The 25,602-nt window shown below is 37.1% G+C and overlaps 1 protein-coding gene across 15 annotated transcripts in view; it reads left to right on the plus strand.

Moving 5' to 3' along the window:
* Window positions 1-25,602, plus strand: part of REPS1 (RALBP1 associated Eps domain containing 1) — an 82,749-nt gene that overhangs the window by 26,725 nt on the left and 30,422 nt on the right. For 14 of the 15 annotated variants that reach the window (XM_080390135.1, XM_080390134.1, XM_080390145.1 and 11 more), the window contains exons 2-7: window positions 2,738-2,861; window positions 7,123-7,319; window positions 17,096-17,249; window positions 23,692-23,819; window positions 24,282-24,444; window positions 24,748-24,811. In XM_080390135.1, coding sequence (XP_080246261.1) covers window positions 2,738-2,861; window positions 7,123-7,319; window positions 17,096-17,249; window positions 23,692-23,819; window positions 24,282-24,444; window positions 24,748-24,811 — 830 coding nt within the window. Of the gene's footprint in view, window positions 1-2,737; window positions 2,862-7,122; window positions 7,320-13,021; window positions 13,153-17,095; window positions 17,250-23,691; window positions 23,820-24,281; window positions 24,445-24,747; window positions 24,812-25,602 lie in introns of those variants that run through there. The other variant, XM_080390136.1, reaches the window with a different exon arrangement.

The following is a 25,602-nucleotide window of genomic DNA, read 5'->3' on the forward strand; positions in this document are numbered from 1 at the left end:
CTGTGTTGGGTGTAGTGAGGTACCTGGATGTTCATCAGTCTTCCAGGACACAGTGCTTTTAAAAAAAAAATAAATTACTGTTTCTGTCACACTGATTCCGATTGCTAGCTGTCTCTTGAATCTCCGCTGATTTAGTTCTGCCAATTATTTCAAGTTAGTGTAATTATTTTTGGCATTAGGTTGGGTATAGGCAATTTATTTTAGATGTTGATGCCTCAGAGTGTATGAATTGTCACCTGTTAATTTACACTGCCACTTCTTTCCTTGTGGCACTTCTTGTAGACCAGCTAACCCAATGAAACTAATATATTGTATTCAACTGTATTGAATTATTTTGTTTAGGTTAATGACCTTTAGAAAATGCCCTGTTTTCTCCTGACTTATGTCCAGACATCATGCTGCATAAATATTATAATGAAAAAGTATGTAGGACAATATGGGAAGTATAATGCAGATGCAGCCAAGTGATTTAATGCAGCTGGCTTCTGTCCACCAGGATTTGAGTTGCAGGCACAGCCCTAGACCTGCTGATCTTCTTGGGACTTCTTTGAGACTATAGGTTTGTCAGCTTCCCACATTTTCCTCTTGACAGGTTTTACAACAGCTTACTTTCATGAGGGCCCAGAATCCTGGTGCACAGATACCCAAGCAGCTTTATGTTGAGACCTGTCTAGCTCAGCTGTAGTTAATAAACCCATCCGTTTGATTGTACAGAGTTGCTGAAGTCTTATTTCTTCTTTCAGCAGTGCTGAAGCATACAGACAACTTCTCGTGGATCATGTGGTTCGATTACTGCTATGTGAAAGTGTAGTTGACTCTTTCAGTTGGCATTTACCTGCAAGTAGGGATCCTCTGCCCTTGAGAACTGTGTCCCCTGAAAGCTGGGAAATCTTTCAGGACAGCTTTCTCTAAGACCCGTAACAGTCTGTCTGCATAGTTAGGAAAATGTGTTGATGTGTCAGGAGACCAGATTTGCCAGAAAACTTACGACTGAGCTTTGATGGGAACGGTGAGGAGGAAGTCAACTCCTGTGGATGTTGGTGAGGCTGATTCTCAATGCCTTCTCTAGATTGATCTTCACAGACAGGGTCCTATGGGCCTTTGTGCCTGGAAATGGGATGGAAGTAGAGAAACTAGTAGTACTACAAGAAGATTGATGGATCTCTTGGGAAATATTTAGTTCATGGGGTTAGATGGCATGTTTCTGAGGGTGCTGAGTGAGTTAGCTAATGTCATTGCAAGCCAGCTCTCTCTTGGAATAGTTGTGGAGATCAGGGGTGGGGGCCTCGATGATGGGAGAAGGATGTTGCAGCCGTCTTCAGAAATGGCAGGAAGGTTTATTTGGGGAACTGCAGACTAGTCAGCTGCACTTTGGTCCCTGAGAAATGGTGGAGTGATTCTGCCTGTAAGCTGTGTCTAGGCATATGAAGGTGAAAAAGGTAATTAGGATTAGCAAACACGAATTTACCAAAGGTACTTGTCAACCAGGTTGTCAGCAGCCATAGAAAGAGTAGAACTGGTTGAGGAGAGAAAAGCAGTGGTGTTGTCTGCCTTGACTTCAATAAGGCTTTCACTATGGTATCCAAGAGCATCCTTGTGTCTCATTTGGATTGTAGCAATCAAGATGAGACTGCTAGGTAGATAAAAAGACAGTCTGGATCATTTAGCTGGGAGAGTCTGATTTGGGATATGTCATGCTTAGTACCTTATGTGACCTGGCACAAGCAGGAATACAGCTGCAGCAAGTTTGCAGGTCTTAGATGTGGAGGGGTGTGCAGTCTGTATGTTTGAATATGTGGCTGCTTTCTGGAGGGACCAAAATTTCTCAAAATCCGTAACAAAAGAGAAAAATACCTTTCCATTATAAAGAACGCCAGGGGAAGAAAGGGAATAAGGTAACACCACTTTATTTTGTTGTATTTCTTAAATGAAAAGTCACCTGTGGCACTGTTCAGAGAACCTGAAGTTCTGCATTCTCTTTCAATGCTGAAATCCATGTGTTGCATATGTGTGGATAATTCTTTGCGTTCTAAATGAATGCTTTATGGGTTTATTTTATAAGTTAAAAGTTGAGCTATAGCAAGCTTATATTGGAAAAGGCTGGAAGGTATCATTTGCAATTGTCTAGCTTTTTCACTCTATAAATTCTAACCTTGTCATTGAAATTCTTCAGGGAGAAATTTACCAGTTCTCAACTTTGTCAGTAACACACTGTTCAATTTTGTCTGTGAATTAGTTGAAAGTCTTCATTTTGTGTTTCTGGATTACATCTGACAAATTTAATACTAAAAATGTTGAATGCTGTTCACTTTCTGTTGCAGTTACTGAATATGGACAATGTAGCTACTGACGGAATAGCTAATAGTGACATAGGATATTTATTACATGTTTTCTTGGGTTTGGGGTTTTTGTGTGTTGTGGTGTTTGTTTTTTTTAAAGGAACGTGACCCCAGTTACTCTCTCACATCAACTGTAGAGCCTCTAAAGCCTAGGTGAAAGAAAAGGTGGATAATTGGGAAAAACTTGTTTTAGACTTGGTGCTTTTGCTGCTTGTGAGGAATCGCATACCCTGACTCATGGATTGCATGTGAAATTGTTACTGAAGGTTGTATACAGGAATTGTAACAAGCACTTAATGCAAGGCATGCTGCTCTTAAATGTATGAAAGCACCTCTGTAGATCAGTTTGTGTTTCTAAGGTGTTTTTTTTTAATTCAGGTAACTGTGTTTTGTTTCAGATTATGGAACTCTGTGGTGCAACAAGACTTGGCTATTTTGGAAGAAGTCAATTTTATATTGCTTTGAAACTTGTTGCTGTGGCCCAGTCTGGTCTCCCTCTAAGAGTGGAAAGCTTAAATACAGGTAAATCACAAATTGGGTAGGAATTGGGTTGCTAAGCAGAATTATTGCACTTGGCTCACAGAGTCTTGTAGAGTAACCTTGTAAATTAGTTTGGTATGTCTTTTTATACATGTTGGTAACTTAAATGTGGAGAGACTATGAGGGAGTGTATTTTTACTATGTGATAAATGTGAGGTTAAATCCTTTTATTGAATAAGTATTGTGTTCATGAGGTAAATGAGCAACCACTACTGACTATTGTGTAGGTGCAAGTTTGTTCTGTAGATTACTACTGTGAGAACCTGTGTGCTGCATCCTCTAAATAGAGTACTAATAGAACTAATGTGAACTGGAAGGAAAAGAATGCAGGCTTTTGTAGTTACTGTTTATGAAGCCTTGATTGTAACATATGAAAGGTCATCTTTTCTAAAGTCACATTCCTTCACACTTGGCTTGACAGTTCTCTCCCTTCCTAGTGCAGATATAGAGATTAGTGGCTTTAAGATTTTTCTAGTGAAAAACTTGACCTGTAAAAGATCTTTGAAGTCTGTTATCAGCCAAAACACCTGTCGTCTTATTTTTCAAAGGTCAGCTGTGGTGTGGGTAGTGAAATAAGAACAGGAGAAAGACTTATTCTGGGAAGACGGCTCAGAAAAGCAGCAAGAGCTTTGATACGAGTCTCTACTATAGCTGCCAGAGTGACATAAGTGGATCCACGTCAGTGTTGCTCTGTAAGATGAAAAGAGACTTAAGATGTAGTGGGTTATAAGCTACTGTAGCCCTTTGCAGCGTAGTACACAACTCGCAACTTAACAATATCTTTGGAGTACAGCTTTGCATTGAGGTGCCTTTTCTAGTAGATTTTATGTCTGTAGAATACATGTTATGATATACTTATGTATGCCAGTAATTAAAAGAAAGGAAGTTTTTTGTGTCTAGAGGATATAGATTAAACAATAGTTAAGGGGACTTAAAAACAATCTGATCGGACTGAAGTATTTTACAAAGCTATACAAAAAGAAAAGAATCATTGTGTAGACTTTTACAGTTATGTTTATTTGGGGCTCATACAAATAGTATATATACTTTTCATGTTTTTTGTAGCTTTTTGGAAAAATGAGTGACTTTATTCAATGTCTTGCTAGTATTCAAGTTCCTTTCTGCTCAAAAGCCACTCTGTGTTTATAAACCATTTTCCTGATGAGTGTTCCCAGATCTAAAGCTTCAGCAGGTTGTAGCAGAACACCCTAGAATGAGAAAGCTGGAAAAGGGACCTTCAGCTCTTAATATCTGATAGAACTGGGACTTGATAAAACAATTGTGGAATTTCTTGCCAAATGCATCTTGAAGAACACAAAGACTAAAATCTGTGTATGTAGCTTTTCCCAGGGTTTTTATATGCTTGGCTTCATTTTAATATAAGATACCTTAACTGGAAGGAGCCTTTCTGTTTTTTTAAAAAAAATATTGGAAGAAATTTGAAGGAGGAAGTTGACATGAAGGTGCAGGATAAATTCCAAAATATAAAAGACATTACTGTAAAAATCAGCAGCCATTGGAATTTTTATAATGGAATACATTTCTCTGAGTAATGACAATACTAGAAATACTTGTAATGGTTTCTGGATTTCTAGGAATAATTTTCTGTAACTGGTTCCAAGTCTACTAAATACAGCAAGTACAATTGACAGAACATTTATTTTTACCCTAACTGTTTTTAGCTTTGGTTGTCTGTTGCCTGGGTTGGAGTGGTTCCAGTCCTGTCAATGAAGTTCCTGCTCCTAGGATGATTCAAGTGTTGTATCAGCTACTGAACAGCTAAAATGCAGCAGGCTGAAGACTCATAAAGAGTCTGAGCTTAGTTACCTTCCCCTGAAAACTGGGGTTCAGTAACCTGGCCAGCTGGGTTCTGCCCACAGACCATCTCCAAGAGGTCTTGAAGAGGAACTGTTAGAGCCATCCCAAACTAAACCATATATTCTTTCTCTCTTCAAAGTGAAACATATAAAATTAGTTGAACGTTATATTTTAGGACATCTACTATTGAGCTCTGCATTCTTTGCATGTTTTATTCTATGATTTTCTTAACGTTATTCGCTCTTACCTTGGTATTTTCTCTCCCCTTCTCTTATTGTTTTTTTTACTCTGTTTCACTGTGTGTCTCAAGTAGATGGGAGCCTTGCTTTATGTGAGTTACTGAGTGGAGTTTACAGTCCAATTTTGAGTACTAAGTCCATCCAACACAGGTGCCATCCAGCTGATTCTTCGTTAACTAAGTCCTTTTTTGATTACTCAGTGTGCAGTATAGTAAAAATACTGGCTTTAGTTATTGTAGTAAAGCCTCTAAATCTGTTGTTCCTTTGCTGGCCCAGAAAATTTTCCTTCCAGGAAGCTAAAAATTGAGAAATTGATGAGGAGTGTTTATTTCAAAGTAATGTTTAGGTTTTTTTGGTGGAAGAAAGTGTTAACAAGGATGTAGGCGTACACAGTACAGAGTGCTGTCTAATTTATTCAATACTGAGATTTTAATTCCATTCAGAACAGCTCTTGAATTTATAATTGAGGGGTTTCTGAATGGTAATAAATGTTGTAGTGTTGAAATAAGGCTTTTCTGCTGTCCTAGGGAAAGGACAGAAGGTAGGTAAAAATGGCAGAACTTCAGTTGGTCATGTAGAAGCTTAGTACAGCAAAACAAACCTATATTTATCTCGTCTTGTTTTAAAGAAGGCAGTATTTTGTGTTCCTTCTGAGCCTTCTATATTATTTTGTTGAACCAGTGCTAGGTATCTCATGCCAAAGGCTTGTGTTGGAACAACTGATTCCATAGACTTCCCCTCTGTCAGTTAGATGTTCTAGTGTCTGTATTGGCTCGTTTTGCAAGCATACAATTTTTCACTTGTATCCAGTATTTTTTTCACTTTCTGGGTGGCTGTAGTTCACTGTTCAGCTATGTGAATAACTTTCCTGGCACAACATAGTTACAATGTTAACATGAAAATTGGCATCTAGGAATGAGGAAGGCATCAGGAATTGCTTTAACAGTGTTTCCACATAATGGGTAACTGCAAATTTAGCAAAGAAGCTGTGTTGCATGCTCCTTCCCTGTGTCGAAAGCTGTTTGGCACATTGAATTCTGCTTAGTGATAGAGGCTTAAATCAAGAATTTATGTTCTGACTGAAGTGCTGAAGTGTTATTCTTTAACACTGGATACATAAAGATGTCTATGGATTCATAGTTGTTGAATACTACAGATTCAAATGAAACTCTTCGAATACAAATCAATTTAGTCATTAATTTTTATGTAATAAACTATGCAGTTTAATCTTATTTCTAATACAGTTGGTAATACCACTGACTCGTTTTTGATACCAAAAGTAGTAGAAGTAAGCAGTCAGCAAAAGACATTAAATTTGAGCTGTGCTTGGAAATATTTTTCCAACGCAAAACAAATTTACACGTAAGCTGTAGCAAATCCAGTTTGTTTTCATTCACGGTGGACCAGTAAGAAAGTTGTGGTTGGGATTCAGAAAAATGGTAGAAATCTTGCAGGGAAAAATTGAAGACGGACTACTCTGAACCAGAGTACATAAAGCTAAGGACTTCCTAGCATTTTGAAGAAACTTTGCTTTATAGGTGTTTGTTACAAAGTAAGGTGATATTGGAATGTTCTCAGTTGTATCACAGTAAAACAGCTAATTTAACTTCTGTTGCAGAAAGGTGCACACAGATGTGTTTAAGCAATAGTTGCAGGTTTTGCAGTAAGACTAGATTATATTACCTGCTGTAAATACAAACATGACATGAGCTCATTAAAATGTGATATTGAATATATTGCAGCAATTTAGCATTTGTTTTGCTGATGAACCATTCTGTATGAAGACATTCTAATTTTACATATGTGCTAGAAATGGTAGATAAATTCTGAAAACCGCACTTCCATAATTAAGTGTTGGCAAAACTAAGAAAAAATTAGCTAAATCCAGGTTAGCTGACTGCTACTGCATTTAAGGCAGAGTTGTAGTGCTAAACTGTTACTTAGCTAGGTGAAGTCCTCTTTGCATACCAAAGCCAGAATCTGGGTAGCGAAATTGTGAAGTATAATGCAGAAGGGGTATTTGTTTTTTTCCAGCTGGCAGATGTTGGCTTGACTATAGCAGCATTCTCAGTGTTTAAGTAATTGAGGCACATGTGAAATTTTAATTACAACATAGAACTGCATTTTTATTTTTAAACATACTTCTGTATAGTAAATAGCCGGCTCTATTATTTTTTTTTCCACAGTAAAGGACCTCCCTCTTCCCAGATTTGTTGTGTCAAAGAATGAGCAAGAGTCAAGACACACAGCCTTGTATTCTTCAGATGCTGATAGCCCTGCTTCATATTCAGGTGTGATTCCCCCTCCACCTGGCAGGATACAAGTGAAAAAAGGCTCTGTGAGCCATGATGCAGTTCAGCAACGTACATCAGCTGACCAACAGGTAAGTTAACTTAAAGACTAAACAGGACTTTTAATTGCTACTTTGCTGCATAGGTGTCAATTTGATAGGGCTTTTAAGCTTTGTTGCTTTCAATATAGTTTGTTTTTAAAAAATTCATACTGATACATATTATACATGAAGACCACATATGCTGCTGAAATGCTTGCATATAGGAGACATTTTTTAATGAAGTTTTATCTGTGTTTAAAATAATGGTGGTAATGGACAAAGAATTGAGACAGAAAAGAAAATTAATGGGTAAGATACGATAGCAAATATCAAGTAGCAATCATTATGATGTTAATACCTTATTTATTAGATAGTTCACATCGGCTTCCTGGTCATTGGAACAGTGGTACTGAATGCCATGGAAGACTGGGTTTCTAGTCCTTCAACATGCTGCAATACCTTTAAATCTGAAATACTTTATTTAGATTTTTTTTTTAAATCTGTTACTTTTCTCTGCCTTACGCTTTATTGTTCAGCTATTTAATTAAGTGGAGACAGTGAGAACCAGAAATAAGAAAGTTTTCACGTAGCTTTTTATTGTGTTCTAATAGTGAGAAAATGGATTTCCTTCTGCCCACTGGTTCTTTCATCTTCAGCTACAGGATATCTCAAATGAAAACTGTAAAGGCTTACAGCTTTGTACCTCCTTTTAATTCCTGGGGTTTTATAGTTTTTACACTCTTCTTCCATGGGGAAATGTTTGCTGATTGTCTTTTCTACAAGTAAGAACACTGAGTACAAATACTAAATTTTGCTGGGTGTATGTGTCTGTGTATAACTGTTGAACGACCTGTGTTCTTCCCCATGGTATGCTCTCTTCTGGGCTTGTTTTGTAAAGAATGTAAGGAACTTGCAAACATCCCTTAATCTCTCTGGGAACCAAGGAATCACTCATAAACATTTATTGATCTCTCTGGGAATGGTCTGGACTGATCCAATATAAAGAAAAAGCAAATTAGCTGAGGCCATCCATAATCCGTGTTTGGCTGCAGTTTCCTTTCTCCCAAATGGGAGATGGGGATTGTAGCAAAAGGAAGACTGGCAGTAGATCTGAAGATAGATTGTTGTTGTCTAGTTTTAGTAGATGTGTTTGAGAGAGCTCCCCAGTGCTTCATGAAGAAATTAACAATCGCAGATCTCCTCAATCTGATGATGGGGTTTTAGTTTGGTTGAAATAGTGTTTTATATGCTTCCATCATGTTGTTGAGTTTTAGTGAACAGCTGCGGTTTCATACAGGAATCTGTACTGGTGTAACTTCAAAGTAACAAAAAATCTGGTGTTTGAGATCTCTGCATTCTGGGTAAAGAAGCCACATATTCACAAAGGTGTATAAGCATCTGAGTTTCTTTTCTCCATCTTGGCTGACAGAAGCAGCTTGGTATCTCTCTTTCACACAAGTCTATAAGGGATCATCAGAATAAAGAAACCGTGTTTAAGTCCTTTGAGAGATCTGGCCCAGAAAGCAGACTTGGAGCAAGTGTAACAGACAACACAGCATTGAGTCCAGCAATTTTAAGCTGCATTCATGGTCTAGAACATCAGGGAAGTATTGTCTGATTTTGCACCCTATCGTAAAACTGCATTTTCTGTGGCTGATTCTACATTTCTGGTGGTACAGTGAATCCATTCAAGCAGCCTTCCTGTCACAGTCTAATACTTACTGGTTCAGAAGTATTCAGTAAGTATTCAGAAATAAGCTGAAAAAGGGGTGTGAGCCCTTGAGCTCGCTTAACCACATGAATACTCTAATGGGGCTATTTTCCAAAAGACAATTTTTATCAGTGTTTTTGTAGAAATTGCTGATTGTTGTGGTTTGACCCCATCTGGCAACTAAGTACCACACAGCTGCTTGTTCCCCCTGACCGCCCACTCAAGGGATGGGGAGGAGAATTGAAAAAAAGGTAAAACCCACATGTTGAGATAAGAGCGGTTTAATAACTGCAATAAAATATTATAATAATAATAATGATGAAAAGGGAGATTACAAAGAGAGGAAGAGAAATAAAACCCGAGAAAGAAGTGATGCGCAATAAAATTGCTTATCACCCGCTGACCAATGCCCAGCCAGTCCCCAAGCAGTGATCGGCAATCCCTGGCCAATTTGCCTCAGTTTATATACTGAGCATGACATTCTATGGTATGGAATATCCCTTTGGCTGATTCAGGTCAGCTGTCCTGGATGTGTTCCATCCCAGCTTCTTGTGCACCTCCTCTCTGGCAAAGCATGGGAAACTGAAAAGTCTTTCATTTAGAGTAAGTGCTACTTAGCAACAAGTGAAAACATCAGTGTGTTATCAACATTATTCTTACAGTACATCTAAAAACACAGCACTGCACCAAACAGCTGCTAGGAAGAAAATTAACTCTATCCCAGCAGAGACCAGGATACTGATCCAGTTGTCTTTACCTGGAGATGCCACTCAGATTTATACAACCTAGAAAGAGGTTCAGACTAAATTCTCATTATATGCCACCACTTTCAGTGTGAGGATGAGAAGATCTGAAGTCTGAGAAGTTAGTTACAGCATGTCATTTTCCTAAGGATCAGTGTTCTTTCTGAAGGAATTTGTGTCAGAGTTAAGCTTGGGAGTTTCACTCTTAGAGCTTGTCATGTAGCTGTTAGATACTCCATTAGTGAGTCTGGGATTTGGTTGGGAGGTTTTTGGTTTTGGGTGTGTGGGGTTTTTTTTTCTTAAACTGTTTACTGGCTTTGTTAATGTGCCTTGCACTTCAAAGTAGACCGATCTCATAAAATACACTGGCTGAAATATTATTTGTATGAAATCATAAGATACCTTCATCTTTAAAAACTGGGTTCAGTCAAGTGCAGCTTTGCATATTAGTGAGATTTGTCATGCATAGGTTAATATCTTATAATTACAAATAATTGATGTAAAATAATTTAACTTAAGGTATTGTCTACTGAAATGTCCTAGCTAAAACTATTTCTTTCAGTGCATTATTTTGGCAGCTCCCCTCAGTGAGTTTCACTTGGAGGTGGGGCATCAGAAAATAGCAGTCAAGTTGTGTTTCGAAAGAGTAGCTATATGTGAGGTCATCTTTTAAAGTAAGTGTGAGCAAAGTTCCTTTTTTATATCTCTAGTAATTTTTATGGTGTCACTTTTAGTTTATAATGGCTAATGATTATGTAAATATAGCACTAGCCAGAAGTTTCTATCTTTTTAATATTGTTAATGTTAGTAGAATATGGCTGAAGTCACGCCCAGCTGTCATGGAAGCTACAGAAGTGATTCTAGGAGTCAAGCCAAATAACGAAAGACATCTACATTCACTAGATGCCTCGTTGACTGCACATCCTAGTGGAGATAAAGCATTAGGGGAAAAACATATTTTTTTTTTCTGCTAGCATAATTTCTTCTTCCTAAATAATAGAGGCTAAGTAGATTTGAACATTTCTGCTGACATCTATACAAACACTTGTTGACATAAGTGTGTTAACCACAGTGTATGTAGATTATCTCTGTACTTTGTATAGCTGTAATAGCAGCTACGCCACTAAAAATGTTAATGCAGGCTGATCTTGAGAATCTAAATTCTGTAGGGTTCTTGTGCTTTTTAGAAAAAAAAATCTTCGTAGTAGAATTGGGAGCTGTCATTGTAGGTGGAAGCTTTTTTTTGGCTTTTTTTTTTTAAAGAGTAAGGCAAATGTACTGAAAAGTTTCCTAGAAGAAGCAGTAGTGCTGAGTTAGGAAGTACTTTCTGTCTTCTGAAAGTAGCTTACAAGTAACTAAACATTCTCAATGTCAGTCTGTTAGATATTGCCTTTGGATGTTTTGTGGTTGGTTGGTTGTGGTGGTTTGGTTTTTTTTTGTTAAAGCCAAAAAACAAATATTTTTTGCACATTCTTTTGGCATGATCCAGATGTTGATCAGATACTGTTTTAGGATACTTTCACCTGGCTTGCCACCTCTTCCAGGAAAACGGGGTAGCTAGTTTTGGTAGATGTTGAGGCTTCTAACAGCTGGAAAACATGCATCTGGCACATGGGTATAGGCTGAACCTTGCTATATATCCTGGTGAAAATAAAAGGTAAAGCAGAAGGTACTCATCTACTTATCTGTGCATTAAGCACTCTGATTTATTGCCAGTGCAGCCTTTGGAGGGGACAGCTCAAATTTGGCACCTGTAGCAGTCAAAATTTGATCATTTCAACTTTTTTTTTTAACTATGTGAGGAGTTCTGTGCCTTTATTTTAAGTTTTGCCAGTAGTCCATTTTAGTTTGCTTCTGTTTTGGAGATTGACCAGGTAATTCCAGGTAAAATATCAGGTATTACATAAATTGTTTCAGAGCACAGAACTGGAAAAGACCTTGTGTGCCATTGAGTCTAACCCTCTATTATAAGACATTGTATTAGATAATGAGTTTAAAAAAATATATTGGGGTTCTTCCTTGAAATCACGACCTTTTATCCACACTAGCCATGTTGAGGAAAGCTATTCCAGAGCCATAGTAGGAATATAGTGGAATATTCATGGGAATATGATGGGAACTCCACTTAACTTTACTCAGATGAGGTAATCCTGCCCTTTTAACAACTTTGTCCTTAGCATTACCCGCAGAACACCACCAGTATTTACTAGGAAACCATTGTATTCACCCTTAGGTTTGTTTTGCTTGAAAACTATGATTGAAAAACAATCCATAGTCTCACTTTTGCTTCACAAAGTAGTTGCCAGTAATCCTCATAATCCTTCTCTGCCTTTGATCCAATTTGAATTCTTATTGAAAATATTTTACTAGATTTATGTTTCTTGGTCCAAACAAGAGCTCACCAGTATTAATGCTGTTTCGTAGGGTACTTGCCTACTGCTGCTTGATACATCTCACCTCATATACCTTACTTAGCAGCTGTGAATAAAGCAAATCTGTCATATTGTTGTGGTCTGATAGTTGACCTTTGCATCCAGTCTTCTGTTTTCAGCTGATTGATTCTCATTACGCACTTCGCTATTAATTTCCACTATGTAAGAAAATGTGTTTTATACTTTAAAACCTGATAATTTACTGTTACCTATGTCCTGAAAGGAATCCATCCATCTGCCTCCTTAGATTCGTTGTCAGAATTCATCAGCATGCTATTTATTGTGCATAATCAGTTACGTATAGTATCAGATCAGGTTATTCCCCAAATCAGTCATTCAGGAGCTTTACTAGAAAATTCCCTTCAATCCCATAGTTCCTATCCTAATACAATCGAGCCTTGATCCTTCTGTAGTCAGTTCTTTTGCAGCTTAGATTCTTGTATTAAACTTCACATTGTTGCAATTACCTTGTCTAGCCACCCCGCTGAAGTATGCTGAGGTTCGGTGTGGGTCCTTTGCCTAGACAAATCATAAAAATAATACCAGCCAACTTAAGTAAAATTTCCCATGCTGTGATTGATCCATTTCTCATTTGCCTCTGTGTTTGTAATTATTCTTTCTTCAAAATCTAGTCTAAACCTTTCAAACTGTTGAGGTCAGACTAACCAGTTTGTAATTGGCTGAACCAGACACCCCGCCTCTAAAAATTTGTAGTATTGCATGTGGAGAAGTTCACATTGAACCTTGGACTATTTTGTTCTTCAGTATGAATGCTAGTTGATTACAAAAACATGGGTTCTGCAATGCAATTACCATCTCCAGCATAATATTTCTTCATGATGGATCTGTTCCCTGACTCTTATGCAGGCTGTGTGGTATCAAGACCTGGATCACAACACCCTTAGAGCTACCCTTCGGATACCATGTCTGGCTTCATTGTCTCTGGAATTCTCCTTAGGAGGCTTTCTTCTGGCCTGAGGTGTGAGATCCAGGAAAAGGTTTATAATCTCCTTTGACTCGTGTATGCTTGCAATGCCCTTTTAAGATTGAGATCCCTTCAGAGTTGCTTTAGCACAGTATTGTGTTGCCCTATGCCAGTTTGTTTGACTTACCTTCATTGAGGTTCTTCTTTTAGAACCATATGTTATATCACCTTTTTTAATTATCATGCTATTTTTGGTAACTGCTTGTCATTCCACAAAAGTCCAAGTTCCGAGTCCTTGACAGTGTCTTGGTTTTGTAATTCCAGCTTGACAAAAATCATGCTTTTTTAGAACTTCTTAAAATGTGGGGGTTTTTTACAATTAAGATGGATTGCTTAAGGTTATAGCTAACAGGCAAAAATTATTTTTTGATTAGCTATTGAGAAGAATGTGCCCAGCAGTTGGATTTAGCATGAAAATGTTAAATAGTTATTAACTACGTATGTCAACATGCTTTTATTCAGATCAGTTTTCTGGAGAAATTTGAAGAGGAAAAATAGATGTCTTAAGATAGTAAAAACTAGAACATAGTAGTTGCTATGTTTTTTATTGAGGTTTGTTTGGAGAAAAATTAAAAGCTGGTGTTTAAAATGTTTAATTGCATTCAAAGTGCTAAAATGGTTTATCAAAATAAGATTTTAATAGCAGCTGATATAATAAATGACATGTCAACTACAGTATACAGATGGTGAGTAAAATTGTCAAAGTTCCCAAGGAGATTAGGTGGGTAACTTCTGTTAAAATTGGTGAAATTCAAAATTGCAGTTATCAGTAACCCAAACTAGGCAACCTGTTGTAGTTGAATTTCAGCATTTTGAAGAGCAGTTAGGTTAGGTTGTGTACCCTAATACTCTTAAAAAAATCTGACCCTGGGTATTTCAGGCGTTCAAAATTTGTTTCTTTTATTAATAGATTCGACAGGCCAAAGTGGACAACCCTACTTCCTCAGCTGCAATGTATACTCTCAGTTTATGAGAGTGTATGTTGCAGCTGAGGAACAGAGGTGGTTCTAACGAACCTATGGCCTCTGTTCCCTAAAGTGTGAAGCTCAATGCAAAACTGAAGTGGAAACTTTGTACAACAAACCGTGTTTTCTAGGCATGAGTATATGAAAATGACAACTTCTTACTCCCTGCAAAGGCAGATACATAGCAGATGTTAACCTATACATAAGGGGTGAATGAACCTATATGTAAACTGCAGTTTCAGTAAATCTGTACTCATTGTGTTTTCCCATGACTGCTTTTGAATGAGAGTCAATGTTTCTACAATCCTGCCTCCTCCCCAGTCTTTTCTGGATTTCACTTTCCTTCTTTACACTTGCATCAAGCCGTCAGTATTTTGGCTAAGCCATTTTTTATTTATATATACACACACACACATATGTTTTTGTGTGCATATATAAATAATACTTTTTTTTTTTAGTTAAGGCGTTTAGGTCTCTTAAGCTTCTAATAAGCTAGATTAATGCCATGAGTGGTATATGCAAGTGATTGGGATTGCACAAGGGAAGGATGGTGCCACAGTAATGCCATCTAAATTTGGTTTAAACTGTTTTGGGAATGTGTGACTTGTCTGTCTTCCAGAAGCTTTTTGACATTAGATTTGGTGACATGCTTTTGATGTTCAGTAATTTTGGAGTCTGTAAGCTGAAGCTCCAAATCAATTGTGAGAAATCTGTAAATGTTCAGAATTCTGATACACCATTGATGGGAAACATGGAGAACAAAGTTAATTATTTATTATGCTTGTACTTCAGATGAACTGATTACTATTATTACATGCTTTACAGAATCACATGTAAGGTAAACATTTAAAAGAATCGAAGAGGATCATATTTGCAGTTTCTTCCTGTGCCTTGAGCGTAAGGCCAAATGTTAGATGGAAGCTTCTGAATAGTCAGTTGTCAGCTTCATCAGGGCAAGGCTGCTTTATGAGGCCTCCGTGTCAGGAGTTTTAATGTTCACATGCAGTTACTAGAAGTAGTGAGTGGCTTCCTTTAGACTGTCGTATGTTTGTCTGCCTCAGGTTTTCTTTGTCTTTCTGGACCATCTGACTGACTTAAGTAAGAGTACTGGAGTAAATGAATAGTGTCTGCAACCAAGCATAGCTTTCCCTAGGTTTACTCATGGCATTTTGTTTAAGAACTCGAACATCCTTCAAATACTGTCTGATAAAAGATGGCTTCTGTAAAAGCCAAGGGAAAAGGAAGCTTTTAATTGATTTCAGTGACGCATCATCATGGTTATCCTAGCTCCTGTTGCACTATGCTAAGCAGACTAACCATTCAACCTCAGTTCTAGCTTCCAGCCTGCAAGTGGCACTTTGGATAGACTGACTCCTTCTCGTGCCCCCACGTACCTGTAAGGGTAAGAATGTGCTGTCACCTAAAATACTTGACAAGGAATGTAAGGTGCTAACAGTTTCAGGCAAATTTCAGAAGGGCATGACCTGGTGGAGGTACTGTGGAAAAACAGTGACTTTGTGCAGTCTTGGTCCCTGAATTAGAAGTTGGAGTGAGTTAGTGCTGCTGCCAGCCACTTTTGTAATACTCTTTGCCAATACGTATGGGCATCATTTAAATGCTTTGAATGGTAAGTTCAAAATCTTGTGGCCTAGGAACTCATTTTAAGGAAATCTGACTGAATGGTCAGAACTTTCAGAAAATGCCTCAGTTGCAGAATCAATTGGGCTGGTCCTATATCCTAGGAAACATGAAAATCAGAGGCGGGGGAAAGGGTAAAAGTTTACATCAGCACACTAGAAAGTCACCAGTCATCATGGCCCTGAAACTTTTTTGTTAGGATGCATGTAGTTTTAGTGTGTACCTTGCTTGGAGAAAAGCTTGTTTATGGCACTTTCTTACTGCTTTTAGACTTTTGCAGATGTAATATTGATTTTAAAAGCATAATGACCATTGAATGTTCAGCAAGGTAAACCAGTTCAGTTTTGGGAATCATGTGGAAGCCTACAGTCAGCCTGGGTGTTGGTGCTTGATAGTATGTTAACAGTTGTTAACACAGAGTACCAAACTATTTTTTTCTCTACTGCTGAAACAGATTTTTAGATTTTTAGCTTTGTTTTTATTTTCCAGGAAACTGAGTTCAGGTTTTGTTTTATTGTTGTACCTGTTTTCACTGATAACGGTTTAGTTCACATTGAGAGATCAGGCAAATGGTAATTTCAAAAGATCTTGATATAGGGAGGAAATAACTTTCTACTATATAAATACTTTTCACAACATAATTTTTTTTTTGTTTGTTTTATTTGAAATGGAATAATCTGGTAATCTAAATGTCTCGTGAGAACTGATTTCAGGTAGAAATTGCTTCTGTGATTCTCTGTTTTCCTGCCTGTTCAGGGAGAACATAGTACAATATGGGATTAAAGAGAGGCTTAACAGCAGGGCAAAACTACCTTGTAATTTGTACAGCAGAGAAGTATATCCTAGATGGCATCACTCTCTGAAAAAATTACATCTATGTTCTTGCATATTAAAAAAACACATGGCCTGTCTAGTGATTTCTGCCCCCCTTCCCCCCCGATGTATAATTCTGGTTTGTTTTTATCACTTGATGAAAATTAGGTATGATAATAAATTCTACAGTAAGTAATGTTTTCTTTTGAGACCTGGTTTCAAATGTAACTTTTATCACAAGTGAAAGTGAGTCTTATAATCTAGTTTCCTTTGTAGCGAAATCATTTAACTTGGCATTGCTGTTCTCTTTAAGAATTCCAAGTTAAAAATACATTAAATGACATTGTTTGGAGTGAACATATCCAGTCCCTGTTATACTGTACGTGACTTCTGCTGTTCGCTCATTTTAATAAGTACTAAAATTTTCACACTCTGAAATGAGACTTTAACTGCAGTGATGGTTGAAATAATGGTTTTAGACAGGCTTTTGTGTAATTAGTTATTTAGTAAAAAACTTAAAAGGTTCCTTTGTTTTATTAGGAGTCCACATCTCCAGTTGTTTCACCACAGCAATCCCCACCAACCTCTCCACATACATGGAGGAAGCACAACCGCCATCCCAGCGGAGGGAATAATGAACGGCCTCTTGCTGGACCTGGGCCTTTTTGGGCTCCATTTAGTGAAGCACAACCAGGTATAAATGTCTTCTGTTATGCTTCAGCTGTAACCCAAAGTTGTGACGTTCTTAAGTATATTAAATGAGTTTAGGGCAGTTTATCTTCATGTACTCCAATCCTGGAAGCTTTCTTGCAGATTCAAATGTTCGTGTTCATGGCAGCACTGTGGAATCTGTGGTCTTGCATATGGCGAGATCCGTTTCTTAATGTGATATGGGAAACGCTTAAGAGTTTGGAGGGAGGGAAAGAGAGTATGAAAGTTTCCCAGGGGAAAGTTTTCTCATACACAACTGATATCATTCTGAAACTGTGCAGGAACTGTCAGTATACCCAACAACATGAGGAGCTCAAGGGCAAGCAAGGGAAAGATAACTTACTGTTTGACTTATGTGTCTGGTAGATTAGGTGAATTGTTAGAACAACTAATTCTCTTAGCATTTTTTTCTTTCTTTAAAGTCTATATAACTGAAGCTACTGTATTTCCAATCTGTCAAGGTAGAACCACTTATTTCAGTAAAGCTTTTCATCCTTTGTTGTTCCTTTAACATGAGGACCCTCGCTGTTGTTGTATCACTGTGCTCAGATTTAAAAAGCTTTCCTCTTAATATCACATATTTCAAAATTTTCTGGTTTTTTTTGTGATGCTTAATAGACTTAATATGTTTGGGAACAGTGGGGCAATTCTAATTCAGGTTCTGGTTTTGATGAAACGTTAAATAATATGCTGTATTTTGCAGGCTGTAGTTTCAGGTTAAACTGTGGTTTGTTGATTTAAGTTGTGATATTCCAAAATTGATACCTTTCAATTTATCACCATTCTTTAGTTATAAGCATCCGTGGAGGACCAGGGATTCTGTTGTTAGAATTGTTTGGATAAGGAAACAAAACTTATTTTAGAAGTGAAATGGGTTGTATGCAGAGGTTTATACCAGTGTCCTGAATGTCGTTTGCTAGGAAGTGCCGGTCAACTTTATATTAGTCTGCTCGTTGCATATACATAATTACTTCTAAGGGTTCAGTCCAGGCATTGTGATTTCCCCCCACAGTCAATTTCTTGACTCTCTTCTTGGACAGTTTAGTTGATTTGCTTTTCTTACAAGCTGAACTACAATTTTGGTAGCTGATTTCTAACTTGTTAAGGTTTTCTAATTTAAGTGAAGGACTCTAGGAAAGCATGCAAACTATTCATACTGTTAAGAATTCAATATTGCCCTCTTAAAAATAAGGTTGTAATACAGTGTTAATATTTCAGTTTGGCAGTGCTTTCCCTGTGATGTCTAATGGATACATTTTTTAGTAGTAGCCTGGAAATATTTCTGAAGTAGCTCAGTATTTGCCAGTTTTATACTCCATACTGAAACACATTCATAGTGTGTTTAAAGTGATTTGGAGATACCGTTATAGAAAGATTGTATGTTCTGCCAGTGCTAAGGGGTAGAGTGGATTTTCATATATTGGTTTAAGAAAAATTGTTATTGTGAATCACTGTGGATGATTTTTTTTGCACTACAGGTGATTAATTACTCCTTTAAATTTCAGCTGTTGTAGACAGTTGGTCATTCTTTTTCCCTTTGAGCCTACTTTTTAAAGGATGGTATTTTGTAGAATAATTATATTCTGCTGACATTTAGGTAGAACCAGATAGACAGTTTTCTTAAAATCAGCACTGCAAGCTCATCTTAATTCCAATGCAAGATGTTCTTGAGAAATCAGGTAATTTGCAAGTACCTGATGTAATTTCAGTAGGATTTAAGTTAGAGCTGCTATTTCAGTTGTGATCCAAGAAAAATAAAACCCAGGTCTCTTTGCTTGTATTTCATATTATGTGAAACATCATTTGAGGGTAATGGGGTTCTCAACTGCAAGCCTGGAATGTCAAGTGTGAAAGTGATGAGTCTAATAATAAATAGCATGTTGCCTTAAACCAGAAGAACAAAAATCAAAATGTAATTTTTTGGGGTTTGTTTTGTTCAAATGGGAAGATTCTGACATAGTAAAGGTATTGCATTGCATCATCATACTGCCACCATGAACAAAATTAAGTAGTGCTTTCTGTATTGAATTGGGTTGTAGAATAATTATTAGATAATGACTTGATTGAAGTTTTTAAAAATCTTACACCTTGTTTTGTATCAGTTTTAAGCATGACTTACAGCGGTTCTCAATTTCTTGAGGGAGAAAACCTGTTCTCATCTCAACAGAGCAAATTAATTTGGATTTTACAATTTTTTTGCCACTGTGTTGTCCAGCAATTCAGTTAAGATAGTGTTAGTGATGCTTCATAAGTAGCTGGACTCTGAGGTACTGTCATGACGAGCACAGTGTGCTTATACACACGAAGTTGGAAGGCAAGGTTTGTTACCTTCTTTCGTCAAGCTTTTTTCGTAAAGAGACCCCAAAGAGTGCATGTATTTTACTTTAATACCAGGGATTAAAAGTGCAGTGACAGACATTGATCACCTGTGTAGAATGAAGTTTATAGTTGGTTCAGGTCTCATCCTTAAATGTTGGGTTCAGTTCTGTTAAAACCCGAGTCTCTCAAGTCTTCCAGGTATCTTTGATTTGACAGTTAAGATAAAGCTGTTCAAAAATCATGTTACATCCCAGTTCTGGCTTGCATCTCTGATCAGGATCAATCTTCATAGATTAATACAGTGGATGACTGAACCCCTTGTAGGAAACTGAATTGTATATGAGAGTCTCCTGTTCCTATAGTTACCAGAGAAGGGAAAAAATACTTACACTTTCATGTTTTCAGCTCATTTTGCACTACAGCTTCAGCTGCTAAAAGTGTGCTAATGGTAGAACCTCTTCCCCATTTCAAATGATGAATTTGAATGGCACGTCAGGATAGAGGCTAGAAATTATTTTTTTATTACCTTGTAGTCTGTTTGGGCTGGAGGCAAAGCAGAGCATTTATGTTGGTAGTATCCAAATAATGATTTCAAACTAGTGAAAAAAAAATCTGAGGTCTTCTGTTCAGTCATAGGACCTCTGTTAGCTTTCTTTGGCATTACATCAAAGTTTTGTTTTGATGTCTGAATATGAATGAGAACTTGCAGCCCTAACCCACACTTCTTTCTTTTCCTCGTTGGGAGAGATATTGCTGCAGTTCATGAAATCAAGAACCAGAAAACTTCATGGACAAAAGTGGAACGTGTCTACTGGGCTAACAGTTTGTTTGTATCTTTAGAGTCCTAAGATATTTACTGTGCTTGCAGGGGACTGAATAGTCCTTTATTTCCTAGCTACTGCTTAACTAAGTGATGATAACTGGCCTTTTTACAATGTGAAGAATATTCTTACTTGTATGTGATTATTCAGGGAGGGAAGAGCTCCACTTATTTCATTTTATTGCCAAAGTTTTACTCACCTTCTGGTTTTGTTTCATCACAAGTTGGTGGTGAGGAGAGGTCTTGCTAGTTAATGAAGTTGAAATTTTAGTTCTGTGAGTAAACCCACATTTGTATAGTGGCTGAAAATTACAGGCTACTCGGATGTTATCTAGATAAACCATTTCTTACACTTAAATTTGTAGCTTAGAGCAAGGGGGTAACTCTTCTCCCCCAGGAATGGAGGTCATTTTCCACAAGTTATGAATGTGCTGGTAAGATATTCAAGCTAGAGAAGGATGCAGAGCAGCGACAGGAATTCAAGTTAGGTCTTCACACTAAACCTAGTGCATTAGGCTTCACCCACTAGTTCAAATCTAACAGCTGGGTTTAGGCCTGCTCTCCATTCAAAGTGCCGTTAATGGTGAGAACACTGGTGAAAATGCACAGACACCATTGGTGGTTGTTTCTTCATTGGGTTAAGAATTGAGTTAATAAAACAAAACCACACTGGTTGTTCAGAGTCTTCTCTGTGACCCAGTTTTCTTGCACCTTCCCTTCTACCTCAGTGTTCCTTGTCTAGTTTTGTAGTTTAAGAAGGTGAGGAGTGACAGTCTTTAATTCAGACAGATGTACTTTCCATGATTGAGTCCATGAGTATTTGTGTAGATCCAGGTATCCACTAGTAACTTGTAATCTTTCTCCAGCATTCCCATCCTGTGTCCTAAAATGTTGCATTGCAGAGTGAGTAACAGGAACAGTAAAGCCAGAGTATTCTTGTTGGGATTATTTGAACAAGTGAGAGAGGAAACAATTCTTGTAATAACTTGTACAGTACTCGGAGGTATGACAGTTTGGTGCTACTGGCATCTTCGTTGCTGTCAAAGTACAGCTTTGGAAAAGGTGCTGTGCTACGTGGGGTACAGATTGAACTGTATGAAGAAAAGTTGTTGGGAGGAGTCAAAACAGAGTTAACGTACAAGTGGTGGTAATGTTAGTGTCTGAGGGGCAGGGAAGGGGAGAGCCATTGTATCAAAAGTAAACTTTACGTGTGGCATATCCATAGGAGAGATGGGAAGGACTTGTCTGAATCTTAACTGTTAGCCCTGTGTTTAAGAGACCAGGTGGAGACAGACTGGGCTTTTCTGCATGTTTCTTTCTAGTGTTTTAGAGTTAGGCCAGCTACTGAAGAAGAATCCCAAAGTTAAAAGTATTGTCAAACTCACTGCCTTTATTCTCAGCAATGCTGGATGAAGTTCGCTAGGAGCTGCGGGCCACACAGGATTTCCCAGAAGTAGATGACAAATGTGGGAACAAAAGGAGTAGTCACCGTGGCTTTTCAACCTAGTAAAGCTAACTTTAAAAAAACAAACTCAAAACCAACACATAATACAAAAAACCCCCCAACAAAACAAACCCTACCCCTTGATTCATATTTTGAAATTCAGAAATAATTTAACCTCTCAATTTTTTAAATTTGACTTACCTTCTCCTTCAAAAAAATCTTACTCCCACTGGAAATCTTGATTTTTATTCTGCGTAATGGAAGGTTAAATGTATTGTGCACAATTATGGCTATTGTATGTAGGAGAAGAGCAAGGATAAACTAATTCTAAGCATTTCACTCATTACTTTCTCCTAAGAAAAAAAGGGCATTTATGGAATGAAAGAGTAATTGCATACCATTACATGTTAGTATGCAAAATTGCTATTTAATAATGTTACTGCTACTTCAGATGTTAGTCCTTGGTCTTCCTTGCTGATTCTCAGATTTCCTTCACTCTGTTTACTGCAGATTGTGTACGAGTAGTGTCATCAGTCTCCAAGAACCTGAAATTGTTGATATGTCAGCTTCATAAATAGATTGCCTATATATATATAAATGGATTTCTCATAGCAATATTTTTTAGTCAGCAACCTGACAATAACTTCTTGGGGTTTATTGCTTCAATTTAGATCTTAGTGGCAGGATTAAAAATATGACATTAATGTCGTATTTCTTGTTTGTGAGTGTGTGGAGGGCTTACAGAAGCTCACAGGACGTTGACCTGCCTTTTAAAAGGAAATATGCTTCTAGGTTATGCTGCAGAAATTCCTATCTAAGTATGACATTAACATATTTCAAGAGAAAGCATTTAGTTGCAAGAGTACATTAATCAGTTTCACGACTGTTGTTGTTGTGAACCTGATAAATCTGTAAATCGGAAATGCTGTTCAGATTTAAGAAGTTCAGCATTTCTTTTAGGAGTCAAGGAGTAGGAAGAGTCCTGAGATTCTTCTAGACTTGTTCTAAATGGTTTGTCTTCTCTCTGATCGGTGTTCCATAAATTTTTAATTTGTGACTGGAGAGTTTTGAGGGGTTTGTACATAAAACAGTGGGTGGCCATTTTTCTACAGTTGGTTCATTGTTGTTTTAATATTAAGACATTGAACATCAGCAGTACTTCAGAAGTAGATTATAACAAGGCACTAGGGTGAATCTCTCAGTAGTTGTGTTCCAGATAGCTAATACATAGATGTCAGCACTATATGTGGATGCTTTTTGTTATTCTTGGCCTGTTTTTAAGCAACTGAGTGAAGTTAGTCTAGAAATAATTCAGGAAAAAAACCCTTACCTTTGCCAAAAAGCCTGATTCTTAAGAGGAATTTCCAAGGTTTTGTTCTTTGAACGGCAAACTAAAATCTAGAAAATAAAGAAGTTTAGTCATAGTGGTGCTAGTGCTAGTATTGTATGCCACTTTTAAATAGCTGTATGTCTGTACAAGTATTGTTCATTTCAGTTAAGTGAAAATGTGGGGTATTAACTCACTTATTCAAAACCCATTGAATGGGTAAAAGCCAATTTATGTTTTACATGTTGTAATAAGCTCATTGCTCACTTCTGTCTTTTTAGTCCAGATTTAATGTGACAAATGTAAAAATCTACAGGAATGAGTTGTCAAGAGGTGAACTTTGTCATATTGGTGCAATTAGAGTTTCATTTTCCTCACCATTCTACAAGTGCATATCTCCCTGACAGGAGCATGTGTTTCAGGATTATATTTTTTTTGACTGCTTTCCGTATCCGTAGTTCTTACTCAGTCTTCAGGGTTGTCTTTTGAAAAGGAAATGTTTCTTCTGTTTTCAGGCTCATCTACTTCTAGTGATCCCATGTGGTCTGGCCATTCACCACCACCCCATCAAGAAAATTGGGTCAGTTTTGCAGATACCCCACCAACCAGTGCTCTTTTAGCCATGCATCCTGCTTCTGTCCAGGTGTGACACTTTATTGGTATTTGATTTGCTTCATTCAGATTGATGTTGCAATCCTTTTTTTTTAAAATAATTTTCATTGCAGATGTTTACTGTGTATCTGTGCTGTAGTCTGTTCAGTTACCCAAGAGATACTTGTTTCACTGAGTTGACTTTGTTTGGAATGATTAACTGAAAGCTATTAATTTTAAAAATATCAATAATTATGTCTTCAAAACATTTGTTTAGCTTTTTTGCATATGTGCCATACCTTTTTTTCTGCTTGCATACCTGCAGTCATTCCTATCCATATGTATCAATGTGCAAAAATACCCTGTCATTATCCTGTAGATACAATCTGATGATTTTCTGCAGTTTTTAAACAACTGCGAGATTTAACTATGTTTTATTTTTAGAAGGCAAGAAGTTGAGAAGTCGTAGGAGCATTTTAGGTAGATAATACTGAGGAAAAATATTTCATTTCAGGACCAGACAACAGTACGAACTGTAGCATCAGCTACAACAACAAATGAAATTCGTAGGCAATCAAGTAGTTATGATGACCCCTGGAAAATAACTGATGAACAAAGGCAGTATTATGTTAATCAGTTTAAAACCATTCAACCTGATCTAAATGGATTTATACCAGGTAAGTTGCTCTTTAAAAAATATAACTGTGATTGCAGCAGTTCTGTTACAAAGACTTTGTTGTGCACTTAGGTTTGCATACCATTTTGAAGGAAGTTCTGCATTTTACTGATAATCTGGTAAACTCCAGTGTAATTCAAGAAAGGACTTGAAACTAATTTGCCTTTCCTTCATTTAACCGTAGTAATTAGTGCCATTTTCCCCAAAACCTTTGCTAAGTAGTTCATCTCCTCGGCCATAACTGTAAGTCTTCTAATGATTTAACTTGATTTAAATATTAAAAATGGTTATTGTAACTTTTCAGGATCTGCAGCTAAAGAATTTTTCACTAAGTCAAAACTACCTATTCTTGAACTTTCTCATATTTGGTAAGTGTGATGTGTCTGTACTCGGGATAATTTTTGGAAAGATGACAGCTATCTGGCAGTCATCTAATAATCTACTTACTGGAAGGTGTTAAGTGAAATTTCAGTAGCATTCTAGTATGTTCCGTCTTACTCAGATTTATGCCAATATTACTTTAGTAGGCTTTAATGGGTTTAGACTGGCGCTATTTACAAGGCATTTTGAGCTTTTGAAGAAATGTCGAACATTTCAGAGTAAGAAGTAATTTATTTGAAGTTTTTATTGTTAAAGATGCGATTAGACTTGAATAAATATAGATAAGGAATTATTTAAATAAGTTGCAATAAAATGTACAGATGCAAATATTTTTAAATTCACTTAGTGAGGCTTGATGACAAATCAAGCTTTGACTAGGTGCAAAGCTTGTATTTCATTGTATTCTGGAATTTGTACTGCATCGTTGCTATCATTAAATGACTTGGCTTAGCAGATTTTATCCTTTTCTCAGTGTAATGATTTCTAATTTGGGTATTTTTCCCATTTAAAATAAATCACGTTGCTTCCGCACTGTCATTTATTTAGTATGCTTTGCCAAAAATGTGAGGCTAATAATATTATGTAGAACTGTCTTAAATGAGTTAAAAACTTGGAGAGGTAAAAGTGGATTTAAATTATCTTTAAGCACTAAGAAATGTTATCAATTAAGGCTCATCTTATTTGAAGACTAAAGCATGTAGCACTACTATGAAGTGTTTAATAAGGTAAAATTAACTATAAACTGCATTCTTTGATCCTTCCAAGTAGTACTACAGAA

The sequence above is a fragment of the Falco punctatus genome (genome assembly GCF_963210335.1).
Source record: "Falco punctatus genome assembly, chromosome: 5".
In the NCBI taxonomy this organism is placed as follows: domain Eukaryota; kingdom Metazoa; phylum Chordata; class Aves; order Falconiformes; family Falconidae; genus Falco; species Falco punctatus.